We start from the raw sequence: 14,550 nt of genomic DNA on the forward strand, positions 1-14,550 counted from the left end.
TCAAGAAATGCAAAGCTTCATTTGCCACACACTTGAGTAATGCACATTACCATCTGCATAGCAAAGTAAAGCTGCCCAAGTTCGTTCATTCTAAATTTTTTAACTTTGTAGTAAGCACTCCAAAGTTATAATCTTGCTCTTATAAGTTATAACTAATTATTCATCCCAATACATCAATAGACAATATGCTATCATCAGCAAACATTTTCTGGCTTGCTACTGCTCAGCGTGCTGTTCAGTTAAGTATTGATCTCCTGCAATATCATAGCTTGTTTTCGGCCAATAAGCTCTTTTAATTTTACTTTTATTGCTGATAAGTGAGCCAGATCAACTTGCGTTTATCAACCAACATTTCCTAGCTTCAACTTGATCTTGCTCAACGATCTGGACCTCTCTTAGCCTCCTCCTGGATACGTGGGATTGTTTTCAGTCAACATGCTTCTTTAATATGATATAAGTCAATCACAAGAGATTTTAAACATCCAACAAAACGACGTACACGAGTACGAAAACCACCAGATGAACTCGAAAAAGGCCTTGGAACAGAGCCAAGTGGTGCTCCATTTGTTTGTTTACAATAATTGTAGTGCTGATGTATTGTTTTAGGACTCTAACGTTCGGCTTATAAAAATTGAAACATTTTTACAAAATCTGTAAGGCAAGTAATATTTCTCTAAAAGAACTAAAATATTCAAAAGCCAAACACTATAAAATACAGGAATCGGAGCGAAAAAATAACCCAAAAATCCAGCCTAATCACCGGCTCCTAAAACTGCGACAAAATCAGCACTTTTCCCCGCAACTCATTGTCCAGACGCAAATATGCGTGGCGGCAAATGCGCTTGGTCACATGACCAAATCTGCACGTGCGGTTGTGGCGAGGGCACTTCCCGAAACTCTGGTGCCAACGGCCTCGCGGCGCCCATAGAGAATACATGGGACCTTTTCTTTTCAGACCTATCGTGTCTAAACCAAGCCATTTAGTGCAAGGATACGGCTGGTTTGAGATTCAGTCGTCCCTTGGCTATACGTCGGCATAAGAAACGTATTTTTATCGGCAAAATTCGCTAAGCACCAGGTGGTTTTCAGATACCCTGCACGCCTCCTTACCCCCGGCGGCCGACCGGAGGAGTCAGTAGCGCTCCACTCACGACTTTTGGCGATAGCTCAAAACACCTTACAGCTAGAGGGCTGCTATTCGGCACACCTTATCTTTGCTTCCATACGGATCTTTGGAAACCAATTGCATTTCCGTCTCAGGTCAGATCACTGACTTATGACGTCACACGTGAACCTCTGCAACAGTCCCAAAATACCGAAACTTCGCAATGCCCTCGGTGCCAGAGGAGCTGTCACAGCGAGATGATACTTACAGGACCTAGTATCCTCTAGAAGTCCCAAAGTTTGTATATCTCTGATTTCTCCTAGAGGTCACATGAGGTCAGGCCGATCGCGTGACGTCACCATTACAAGTCAATGGGGAAAATATGAAAACTGTAATTTTGACGCCGAGAATGATCTAAACCTAGCTCAAGCACATGGAATCGCAATTTCATGTACTTCTTGCAATGTCCAATGTCTCACTTTTGCATCTTTAACCTGGCGTGACGTCATTTATGACGTCACAAAGGTCAGAGGTTTTTTCGTCAGTAACTCCTGATAAAATTGAACTGGCAAGTCGGAAAAGTCGCCAATGGACTCGGGAAGACCTACCGAATCGAATGATATACGATATAACCTCGTCCGACCAACTTCGTGACCTGAGTGCCTCTGACCTGACTTTGACCCGATGTGAACACCTTATGTTGACCCCACCCAAACAAAAGTGTACCATTTGACGCACCTGAGCATGAAAAACATGATGGTACTAAAATCGCGACGCTGCACTATGGTTGGAAACGGCCTCACGGATGGCCGGGGGTCAACGCGAAAAAATGTTTTGCCCATAACTTGTTAATGCGTAGACCGACTGCGATGAAACTTTGCATAGGTATACCAGTGTCTTTCGTGCATCATACAGTAACTCAGAAATGACGAGGTCACGTCACGTCACGCGTGTGTGACGTCATCATTGCAAGTATGTTATAAGTCGCCTATGTCTTTCGTTATGTTATCGATATCGCGAGGCATTTTGAACATGTTTTGAATACTGCTTTTACTGAATGGATATTGTTGTTATGCTTTAGGGCGAGAAATATCAACGTAGTGACGCACATTGTCTTACTATTGGTCATAAAGGGTCAAAAATTTGGAGAAAGAGTATTTATGATTTTTTTAGATTGGGCAAAAAAGTAAGAAATAAAATGACGATCAAATGACAAAACATGCGTCAGATTAACCCGGTAGTTGCTGGGGTATTTCCCCATCCGCCGTTTGCCGGGGGGGGGGGGGGGGGCGTTCAACGCCCCCAGCCGATAACTCGCGAACAAATAGGCGCAGCGAAACGCACGAGGCGCGGCAAACGAAAGAAGAACGCGACGAGACGATTCACATGAATACTTTAAAGTTGAATTTCGAGGTCACAGGTCGGGTCAAGGTCAGGTCAAACACTTGAAATCGGGCTTTCAGTAGCATGGACTTTAGAACCTCGCAATCGGTGCCTCGCGTTTCGCGTTTCGATTACATCGTCATCAGTTGGTCCTAAATAAATTCAGTCATCAGTTGGTCCTAAACAATCTGTCACAGCTGTCACAACTGTCACAACCCTTCATATAAGTGCTAAAAGAGTGTCAGATCAATGTAGGGGTCAGTCAAACATAGGCCACTGGCCAGGGTCAAAGTCAGGTCAATCAGGTAAGCACATAACCCCGAAAATTAAAACTGGTACCTATTCGCAGCCCATGCATGACACATGTTTTATGGGTACTTTTGGGCGTAGAACACGATGGTGACATTCATTTTATCATACGAGTACGTGGCTGGTTGAAAAAAGATCAATTTCAGAAATGCATGCATCATGGTCGTGAAGTAACCACGAGAAATTGCCAACATTCAGTTCAAGATTTTGGAAAATGTAGAACGATGATCAAAAACCATAGATAGCCATTTGATTTGCCATGGTATTGGCAGTGTAATGGCGTTTACAGCATGTCTGTATGTCTGCTCTGTCGGTGGATATCCATATCCATACTCCAGGATATCCATACACGTTTGCACGATATCCATACTCCAGGTGCAGGGGCGAGCAGTTACTTCTTACGAGGGGTGCGGAGTCGAAGTCAGAGTCGGAGTCAGAGTCGGAGTCGGAGTCAGAGTCGCCCAGAGTCGTGGCAACGAGCCAGGAGTCGGAGTCGGAGTCGGGGTCGGTCAGGAGCCCGCAGTGGAAGTCGGAGTCGGTCCGAATCGGAACAGCTCCATCACGACTCCGAAACACTGGCAGGGGTCCGGAGTCGGAGACAGAGTTGGCTGGAGTCATGGCAACGAGTCAGGAGTCGGAGTCGTAGTCGGAGTCGGATTTGGCGCCACCACGACTCCGCAACCCTGCTTCTTACCATCATTTATAAGGATAAGCGATTGCAAGACTGACGAGCCGACCTGGTGCTAACGAAGCGACGGGTAGGTACGCCTCGGGAGATGAAGCTTCACGGACGATTTTGCGCACAAGTGCGCAGTCTGCTTTTACGTTCCCCTTACGCAGAATTGAACAGAGATTTATTCTGCCAAAAAGCTCAATGGAGGTCGATGGAGAACTTTTTGTATGTCCAATGAAACATAAACGTAATTTTGCAAATATTGCTGTGGTGACACTGCAAACAGAATGCAATGCCGTTCCTGATTTTGAACACGCATGGGAAAAAGAGTCACTCCACTCGATAGCCAACATAACAAGGATTATTTTGATACATAATAATCCAGTTTTACAACGTCATGGAGGTACTCCACATGCTATCACCAGCGCGGTTGTTTAAACCTTTGACGGCGCACCAAAAAAGCCACTATCAGAAACTCCCGATTCCACGTACAATAATGGAGACTAAATGTGCAACTAAATAATTTTTTTGCCCTATTCAAAACATTTCATCAATTTCCAACAGAATGACACCCCAAATATACATATATTCCGAAATTGCCCACGGCCATCCGTGAGGCCGTTTCCAACCATAGTGCGCTGCGCCGTTTTTTGGCAAAGTTTTTTCTCAAAACCCGAAATCGTACTTTGGCCCTCGGGGCACTTGACCTGACCGTCAGAGGCCACCAGTTGACCTGAGACTTTTAAACCGTGCATCAATCGCTGCGTCCCCGTTCCCGTAATGGCACACATGCTCGTTTTTCCCGCGAGGCTAGCTCAATTAGGGCGAGGGAGTCGTACCCGCCCACTCTCGCGGCCGGGGCGTAGGTAACTATGCTAAAAAACTAATAAGTCTGGTGATGGTCGATGCAAGATTCTTACAGATAATGGTTGATGAAGGTAGGGTATAAGTTATTAAAGATAAGTGAAACAAATTTGCAGCCCTCAGCAGCCTTGATTTATGCATTGAGAGTTATAGAACAACTGTAAGCTGCAGGCTCAGCTCTTCAGTTTCTACTTATGCCTGCAAACACAATAAAATCAATGGAAGAGTACCTAATAATAGTTTTATTGTATTTTATTGATGCTATTCAAGCTTCAATTGTAACTATGTCACTGTTGCCGACGGCTGCATCAGTTTATCCTCCGGCCGGGCCGCGCAGCGTGCGGACCGGCCGCTGAGGCCACATGGCGCCGGGAGGCATGTTTAACCTGGCCCGGGCGGTGACCCGCGCGATCGGGCGGCCCGGCGATTGGCTGCTGGTGGGCTGCGCCGCGGGCACTAGCGAGGCTATGCCGGGCCGCCACCGGACTGGCGGGCCAGTTGGGGTCCGAGACGGGATGGAGTGGAGCAGGTGTGTGTCTGTCTGGGATTGTGGTCGTAAGATTTGTGCTGCAAAGTGATGGGACACAATACATCAAGTGCACTCGAGAAACAGTGTTGGTGAGGATAGTGAACAGCAGCGAGTCTTCTCAGCGTGCGAGTAGCCGATCATTTCCTTTCATCCGGGACTCATAACAAGGCCTCTTCCGGGGTGTGTGAGGGAGGCGGCCACAGTGTCTCGCCATCGAGTCACTGAGCTTAAACTCGTTCCCCGGGTCTTGCCATCGAGGCTCGGGTGCGGGGTCTCCGCTCAGACAGGGGTGCGACCAGTCGGCTCCGGCTAACCTTGCCATCGAGGCGCCGGAGTATCGGTTGATCTGTCCGATTACAGTGGTCTCGCCATCGAGAGGCTGGAATCGGGCAGCGGCTGGCGTCTTCCTCACCATCCTTATCTACCCATCGCTCTCCTACAGTCCTTGTCTATCATCCGGCTAAATAAGTGTCGTTGGCGTGTGAAATACCAGAGGACACGTGGCGACATTTCTGGTCCTCCGCGGGCCGGATTGCGACCAGTGAGCTGAACAGGAGACGATGGGGATAGAAAAAGAAGAGGCAAAGGATGTCAAACGGCCCGATCCGACTGCAGATGGAGCTTTTAATGATATCAGAGAGCAGGAGCTTGCTGATCTGCGCCGGCAGCGTGGTTGCAAGAGGGCTGCTGCGACCAGGGTCAGCAAAGCGGTTGAGGTCGAGCTATCAAGAAAAGCGACCCGCGATCGTATCGAGCACATCAGCACGAGGCTGGAAGAAGCCTTCACCGACCTGAGAAAGGTGTATCAGACTTATGAAAGCAAACTTGGAGACGACGAACTCCAAGAAGCTCAAGAATATGCCGATCGCCTCGAAGACGAGGAATTGTTGATCCAGGGGAAGATCCAGCTGTACCTTCAAGAGTTGGATGAAGCCAAGTCATCAGCTGCCACCTCCCGTCACACTCGAAGTCGTGCCAAGTCACGCACCTCAGCAGGCACCGCTGTTTCAGTTCGATCCAGAGAGGCTGCTGTGGAACTGGAGGACGCTGATCGCAAGCTGCGGGACCTCCAAGCTCAAGTGGAAGAGAGTCGTCGGAACATGAAAGAAAGACAGGAATTAGATGAACGCGCTAGGGTGCTACAGCTCAGAATAGCTGAAGAGGCCCGCGACGGAGCTGCTCGGAAGGTGCACATGTATCAGGCTGCGGAAGACGAACTGAACTGGGATCGTCGGCATGATTTTGATGAAGCGGCTGCCAAAGAGAGAAAAGTACATGCCAAAGATGAGGATGTGCAACGATCAGCTGAACTACCTGGTGGTATGGACGTTCCCGGCAGAGGAGGTCAACACACGGAGGCAGCGGCAAATGAGTCCAGATTAACGGGTGACGGTGCCATGATATCACCGGAAGTGTTTGGCTCAGTACTAAATCCAAACACCTGGCCAGTACAAGGTCAGCGACATGAGAAACAGGTGCCACAGTCACCGGAGATGTCAGCTTTCGCCAACAGCATTCCGCGTCTCAGCCTGCCACGGTTCTGCGGAGATCCAAGTGAGTGGCCCAGCTGGATCAGCCTCTTCAAGGTGCTGATACATGACCAGGCGTCCCTGTCGGATACGGAAAGAATGGCACATCTGCAACAGACTGTGGATGGGGCTGCCCGGGAAGCTATCGAAGGCCTCCGATTCGATGGAAGGATGTACCACCAAGCGCTGGCAAGACTGCACGAGCGATTCGGCCAGGAAGGTGTCATCAGCCAAGCGTGTCTCAGCTCAATGTTCTCGGTTCCAGCACCATCAGTCAGTGACCTGGCATCCATGGAGAGGTTTAATTCTACCATCAGTAACACTGTCTTGACATTGCAAGCTCTGAGATACTACGATGACCTGGGAGCGAGCGAGAACCTGCGCCGAGTCGTCTCAAAACTGCCGTGGGAGCTGATGCATCAGTGGGGACGTGAGGTCCACAAGCTGTATCCAGGTCGACCCACCCTGGATATCTTCAGCAAGTGGCTGGACACGGAAGTTGCCATTCTCAGGCACTCAACCTTCCACAATCGTGATGAAGAAGACGGGAAGTGTTCTGTATCTCCACGAGAAGCTTACGCCCAGAGAACACAGAACACATCGGCTGTGTCTTCTCACGGAGAAAGCCGAAGATGCTGGTGGTGTGTTCTGTGTGAAGAACAACACAAGCTCCAAGACTGCTCTGAGTTTCAGTCGAAGACTGTGGAGGAGAGGCTGGCTGTAGTGACCAAGGAGCGACTGTGTTGGGGCTGCCTGAACAAGGGACACTTGATGAGAGTTTGTCGATCTGCAAGGCGCTGCAACTGGAATGGATGCACCGCAATCCATCATCGACTAATTCATGTGGACAGAGATGCTACTGAGAATGACGAGGAGCAAACAGAACCAAAGACCTCGGCACGAGAAGGAAGCCGCATCGTCGGTGCTACTCTAACGGAGACGACTGATACGCTGCTGCAGTTGGTGCCGGTGCGGATACACGGTCCGACCGGAGACATAGACGTAGTAGCGCTGCTGGACCCTGGATCGCAGACTTCTTTCTGCAGCGAAGCGGTTCTGAAGAACATTGGCGTCAGAGGTACGCGAGAAAACTTGCAGCTCCAGAACGTGGAAGGGAGTGGCCTTACACAACTCTCCCTTCGGGTTCAGTTGGCGGTCAGTCCTGTGAGCGCAGCTGTTAGCAAAGAACGTATTGTGGTGCCTGAAGTATGGTCAGTACCAAAACTGAATGTGACCCCACCCAGTGTGAACAGCAAGCAGCTCAGGAGTTGGAAGCACCTGCAGGATCTAGACCTGCGACAGTACAACGGCTCACCGGTTGAGCTGCTTCTTGGAGCTAACGTCCTGGGAGCCGTACTGCAACGAGAAGTCAGAGTGGGAGGTCCTGGAATGCCGGTCGCAGTCCGAACGGATTTAGGCTGGACTCTGACTGGCTCAATATCCACCATGATACCGTGCGCAAAGCGGCAGGTCACATTTGTGCGTTGTCAGTCAAGAGATGTTGAAGAAACTGTTGTCGATGAAGGATGGACAGCGAGAAGCCACTGTAAGGTCAACGAACCGGAGGCGGTCTACGAAAATGATGTCGGAGAACTGGAGATCTTGGACCATGCCGGGATGGTGGGGGAGAAGAGGAGAGCAGGACTCTTTATAGAAAAAGAGGAACCGGCAACTCCTGGGTATCAGAACCAGTCCCAGAGAAACAGGAAAAAGATAGGAAAGAAGATATTCGGAAGAGCGAGGCGACAGCTGCCGCCACGACATCGTCTCCGGCGGCGCGGGAAGCAGCGATCTGCTTGGTTGCTTCGCCGCAGGCGGCTACCTCGTCGTAAGCAGCGACGCCCTAGGCGGCTATCTCAAAATGGAGGGCGAAGATCTCGGCGGCTGCCACGGCGCCGGGGGCGGCGATCTCGCCGGCAGTCTCAGCGCCGGTGGCGGCCACCTCTGCAGCCACCACAGCGGTGGCGGGGGCTGCCTCGACGCTGGTGGCAGTATCGTGGGCGGCTATGTCAGCGATGGAGGCGGCGACCTCTACGACTACCCCATCAGTGGTGGCTGCACCACATCAGATGCCATGGCCTGCGCTGTGGCAGTCTTGGCACGAGCAGTGCGCTGGACGGTGGCGAGCTGGAGACGTCTTCAGCCCGTCCCATACGATACGGAGGCCCTCTCACGTAGGACTGGTGAATCTGCTCGTGGTAAGGTTCCGGTGCTAGTCTGCTGTCCCCTCCAACTGCAATGGGCGTGCCTCGCCTGTTTGTGCGTGAGGATCATTGTGTGGGAGTTGCGATAGCATGTATGTGCCGTGTATCAATGTATGTTTGTAAGGAGTAGGTGGTCGGCGGGCGAGACTCAAGGATGCGTGGTTTGATGTTGTTTTGTGCGTTGTTTGCCTCGGAGCAGATGTTTGATGCAGCGTCGGTTGCGTTGTTGTAAGTGTTGCCCTGCTGTGCAACACGGTGGGGGAGGATGTTGCCGACGGCTGCATCAGTTTATCCTCCGGCCGGGCCGCGCAGCGTGCGGACCGGCCGCTGAGGCCACATGGCGCCGGGAGGTATGTTTAACCTGGCCCGGGCGGTGACCCGCGCGATCGGGCGGCCCGGCGATTGGCTGCTGGTGGGCTGCGCCGCGGGCACTAGCGAGGCTATGCCGGGCCGCCACCGGACTGGCGGGCCAGTTGGGGTCCGAGACGGGATGGAGTGGAGCAGGTGTGTGTCTGTCTGGGATTGTGGTCGTAAGATTTGTGCTGCAAAGTGATGGGACACAATACATCAAGTGCACTCGAGAAACAGTGTTGGTGAGGATAGTGAACAGCAGCGAGTCTTCTCAGCGTGCGAGTAGCCGATCATTTCCTTTCATCCGGGACTCATAACAAGGCCTCTTCCGGGGTGTGTGAGGGAGGCGGCCACAGTGTCTCGCCATCGAGTCACTGAGCTTAAACTCGTTCCCCGGGTCTTGCCATCGAGGCTCGGGTGCGGGGTCTCCGCTCAGACAGGGGTGCGACCAGTCGGCTCCGGCTAACCTTGCCATCGAGGCGCCGGAGTATCGGTTGATCTGTCCGATTACAGTGGTCTCGCCATCGAGAGGCTGGAATCGGGCAGCGGCTGGCGTCTTCCTCACCATCCTTATCTACCCATCGCTCTCCTACAGTCCTTGTCTATCATCCGGCTAAATAAGTGTCGTTGGCGTGTGAAATACCAGAGGACACGTGGCGACAGTCACCGATGATTAAATATCATTTGCATGGTATCATTTACCACCACACGTCTAAATATTTAGTATCTAAAATAATGCAGTAAAATAAGCTGCGCCACATCTGTCGACAAAATCTGGTGCCAACTCAGGGTCAAACGGAAAATGTGGTCACGTGACCAATGTCCGGCAGCTGGTTTACACCACTGATATCAAGAACTTGATAAAATATTTGGCGTTAATTACGTCGTTTTATGAAACCCAAATGGCATCAATTGGTCCGGAATCAAGCATTTGCCGTAAATGAAGCTCCGTAATTTCGATGGCGTGAATTACTCCGGTCTCCGGCTTTATGAAACCGAATTGGCATCAAATACGCCAAATCTGGCATAATTGACGGAACGCCGTAAGTAATTCCTTTTATGAAACGAGGCCCTGGTCACGTCAAGTGACCTCACCTCAGAAAAAGTTTCAATCCTCGTCAGAGCTACACCGACTGAACGATCGCCTTAAAACTTTCAGCAATTGATAATACTAACAGTCTGTACAAAATGTTTATCTCGGAATTTTGATATCGGTGACCTAAGAGGTCAGGTCAATTTTGCGACCTCTCCTCTCCATTATAAGTCAATGGGAGGAAATTGAAATGCGCCTCTTGTGGACGAATGGTGTTCAAAACCGTCTCAAACATCGGTTCATGGGTAAACATGACACACTGAATCGGAAAAATGCACCTCTGACCCCTCTGTGTGCCCCTGAGGTCATCTCAAGTCATGAACGGTCACAAGCAGTTTTTTGGCTATAACTTTTGATAGAGACGTGCTAGAGCGATGAAAATACGTCAGATGTATTCAGCACGACGATACAGATAGACCGATATGCAACATAACCCTTTCCGGTCAGGTCATGACCTTGACCTGAGGTCAAATTTTCAAAATGACCTTTTAAGGTCAGCGAATAGTTCTCTCGACGCGTCTCGACGAGAGGAACACGATGCTGGCAAAAGTAATGTCGTCGCTTGCTTGAATAAAAAATTATTACCGAAAAACTGTTTTTGGTGAAAACGGCTATTTTTACAGTTTTTGCTCTCTGGAGGCTAAACCGTTGACCTGAGGTCAAATCTGAGAACAATACTCAGAAAGGTCTGTAAAAGGGCTATCAAATGCGCTTTTCCGCGGCGCTGTAGCTCTATTGGTTCCCGAGATAACCGTGGACAGTTTCCAAATCAGTTCAAATAGCCTACATTTGACCTTTGATTACCTCTGGCGACCTGACCTTTGACCTGACCCAAAAAATGACCGAAGTGTTTCCGTCATTATTTTTGACGCTCTTTCGAATGCCGCTTACCGCGTGTCACTACGTGGCCCAGGAGCCGAGTTAGACGGGGGGGGGGGTGTTCAGACCCCCCGGCCCGGCGCGGAAGTCGCGGAACACCGGCCCGGCGCGGGTTAAAGTATCTTGCGCGACTGATAGGTCTTCAAACTACTGACCAAAGACGAGGTGATTAGTAGCAAGTGCTGGTGACCGTACCTGGCCCAGTGGCCGGCGCGCTGCTGCTGCTGCTGCTGCTGCTGCTGCTCGTGCTCGAACAGCAGCCGCTCGACCAGCTCCTTGCGGTGCCTCCTCTGCTGACGCTCTTCTCGCCGCTGTAGACTCTCCTGCCTGGCGGCAAACAGTACCGACAGTCCCGTGCAGTGACACGGCCGGCATTCATGGGCGTCACCACCACTACGGAGGCACTGCGCACAGTGTCCCTACAAGTTTTGGAAGGTCCGAAAACTTGTACGGAATGTCCGTAGAAGCTACGACGACCAAAAATGGGATTTGAAAGTGAAATGGCATAAATGCAGCCAAAGTACCGATTGCTAATAGGTTGCCAATATCGGCATTACCAATATTGCTAGATTTCCGGGAAGTACTCAGGATGTTTTCAAACTGCATTATAAGTTGTGATATATATGTTACAGGGAGTATGAGAAATCAGTTAGTTTGCAAACTACCTACAAGTTCGTTTTTTTAAGTTCGAGTTAGCGCACTTTGTATTGGAGATATGAACTAATATTTTCAAAATAAATTTCTAACATCGATTATATACTCGTACTGTGAAGTTAAACGCCGTGCAATTCATTAATTAGTTCGGTTATACTTCTTGACAAGTCCTCGATCCTTGTGAGGTTGCAAATACCGGGCTGCAAGTCTGGGGAAAAGGAGCCAGGTAGAAATAATTTTGATACAATTGATCGTCTGCGAAATCACTGTGCGCCAACGAGTTTTCTCAGTAATTCAGCTACCAATTCTCGTGCTGTGCTCAAAGAGACGTTTACAGTGAGGGTCGAACTTAGAAAAAAAAACGAACTATAGGGAGTTTGCAAACTCCCTGAACGATCAAATAGTTTGAAAAACTCCCTAGGGTTGTTGCGTCTACCTAGGTAATATCCGAAAACGACGATGGATTGCTTAAGAACTAATGAACTATACACAGTGTAAATGATTGGACTGCTAGTCAGGCGCGGATACAAGGGGGGGGGCCATGGGGGCCATGCCCCCCCCCCTTGGCCGATTTTTTTTTTCAAAAATAAAATAAAAAGTTAAAAAGTTAAAAAGCTGAAAAGGGGGCCTCCTGAAAATAAAGTGGCCGAAATCCGATGAGTTTTTTTTTAACCTACCCACTTAGTTATTTCTTAGAAGACTAGCTGAGAAGACTTCTTTGTTAGAAGATTGGTAAAGCTTTTCATAACTTGGAGGTCTCTTATACTCACAGAGATGACCACTTTTACAGGGCCTCCTAACCTGCACAGAGGGCCTTCAAGCCTGCACAGATGTTGAAATGTTGCCTGAACAGCTAGATAAGCTCAATAGACGCAGTTTTTTTTTGGGGGGGGGGCCAACAAGTGGGAAGATGGGGCCCCCAACAGGTGGGATTATGGGGGGGGGGGCCTCCTGGTTTCTAATGGCCCCTCCCTTGGAGATTTTCTGGATCCGCCCCTGCTGCTAGTTGACGTCACACACACACACAAGTATTAACCCTCACCGTATAGGGGGTCAAAAATCCGCCTCGGTTTTTCGAGAATAACTCGCGTAAAAAGCGGCCGATCGCGACTTAACTATAAGTAACCTCGTTTTAATCAATTTTACACCTACCCTGAAAATTTCTTGACCCTGACCCTGACCTTTGGCATGTGACCTATACTTTTAAAGATCATGTTTGGCCGGAATCGCTATTCGGCGTATGTCGGCCCGCATTAGCCGCGAGTTTGCAGTCGTTCCGTGGTTTCAAGCGTTCAAACATGGCAGGTGATGTTGCTCCCGTGCTTTCACCGACAAAATGAACTGCCCGTTTGTTCTTCTCTCCCTCACTCCGCCCGGCGCTCTGCAACTGTTTTCCCAATTTGTCACTCAGTCGTGCTACCATCACACTTGACGGCTGTTCGTGCTCGCCGCCTTTGCGTCCGTTTACAAAATCACCAAAGGACAGTGAGCGGGTGAGCGGCGCGAAGCGGGACGAATTGAACGAACTTGAACGAACGAACCTGAACGAACGAACTTGAACGAACGAACCTGTACGAACGAACCTGAACGAACGAACTTGAACGAACGAACCTGTACGAACGAACTTATGTCAAGTGCTTGCCGGTGGCTGCAGAACCTGAAACAATCCGTGAGTTTTCTTTGCGTTTATGTGTTTGTGTGCTATGTGTTTCTTTTATTTGGTTACTACTTCTATCGTACTTATATTTGGTTACGTCTTATATCGCTACTGACTGTCTTTTTTAATTGTCATACTTATGGACCTGTTGGTGTGTTTTGTTTCTTGCAGAAAACCGTTTTTAAATACAATGAGTATTGGATCCTGAGGCTCCACCGGTAAAAATAATTTTGGCTTTGTAACCAATACAAAATATTTCAAAGCCTTTTATAAGCAGAGCAGATATTTTTTTACCAAAAATGTTAGTCTTCTAATTTTACGATGCAAATACCATGCAATAATGATTTCAATTATACATTCCCTGGGTAATTATACCTCTGGGCTAATGCGATAAGCTCTGTTCAGAGGTCATTGCCCTGGGCAGTAAACCCGGGCAGTAAACTTTTGTTTCCTGCCCGGCCCAGGTGCGTGACAGCACGTGATCGCCTGAGGCGGTGGGGGGTAAAAATATTTTCGTCATTTAATGCTCAATGCAATCGCTGCGACTTTTTATAAGACCTTCTTCTCGTCGTTGTTCCTTGCTTTCAACGACTGGTCCCCGAGTGATGACTATCCTCACGCAAGATAAGATGAATGGAGCTAGCAATTAAGCCCAAAAAACATATCGAAAATGTTACAAAACACTTCTTTTGAAGGAGATGAATTGAATGGTTTTGGAGCCTCACGAAACATGTTTCAGATATGACGCATAAAATAAACTGACGCATAAAGACTGTGTTCAAAAGTGTGAGCGGCAGCTCCGCAAGCACTTGTTGACAAATGAAAATCGTAGGTACTGCTCGGTCGCCATAGCAACAAGTAAGCGTCACAAACTTCGAACACTATATGAGTGCGCCAAGTTCGACTACATCGAGGACGATGGGTGATGGTTGTCAGTTGATTAAATTAATGAAACGCGAATAAATTCAATTTCTGTTTGAGATTGCGAGTAAAATCTGTTTGTTAATTTCAAATATCATTAAATTAGTTTTTGTATGTAAAATAACTACAAACGCCTCCGTGCAAGGAATAAATCAAGGCTTATGAAAATCGTGAGTAGGGTTGGGAAAAGCAGAAAAAGGATCACGTGACTGGCGTCCCAACCTTATCTGTAAGAATCTTGGCCCGGCCTATCAAATAACATGGCATTTTGACACCGACAGTTACTTGGTCATTGTTTTACTGCCCGGCTCGTGCTGTGCTTAAGACATACCCCGGCATGTTGGAACATAGTTTTACTGCCCGGCTCGTGCTGTGCTTAAGACATACCCCGGCATGTAG

At 49.0% G+C, this 14,550-nt stretch overlaps 1 protein-coding gene across 1 annotated transcript in view; it reads right to left on the reverse strand.

Annotated features, from left to right (window-relative positions):
- LOC122391162 overlaps positions 1 to 14,550 on the reverse strand; it is a 115,104-nt gene that overhangs the window by 37,405 nt on the left and 63,149 nt on the right. The window contains exon 3 of the mRNA XM_043384841.1: positions 11,115 to 11,246. Coding sequence (XP_043240776.1) covers positions 11,115 to 11,246 — 132 coding nt within the window. The remainder of the gene's footprint in view (positions 1 to 11,114; positions 11,247 to 14,550) is intronic.

The sequence above is a fragment of the Amphibalanus amphitrite genome, unplaced genomic scaffold (genome assembly GCF_019059575.1).
Source record: "Amphibalanus amphitrite isolate SeventyFive unplaced genomic scaffold, NRLGWU_Aamphi_draft 000424F_arrow, whole genome shotgun sequence".
NCBI classification, from domain to species: Eukaryota; Metazoa; Arthropoda; class Thecostraca; order Balanomorpha; family Balanidae; genus Amphibalanus; species Amphibalanus amphitrite.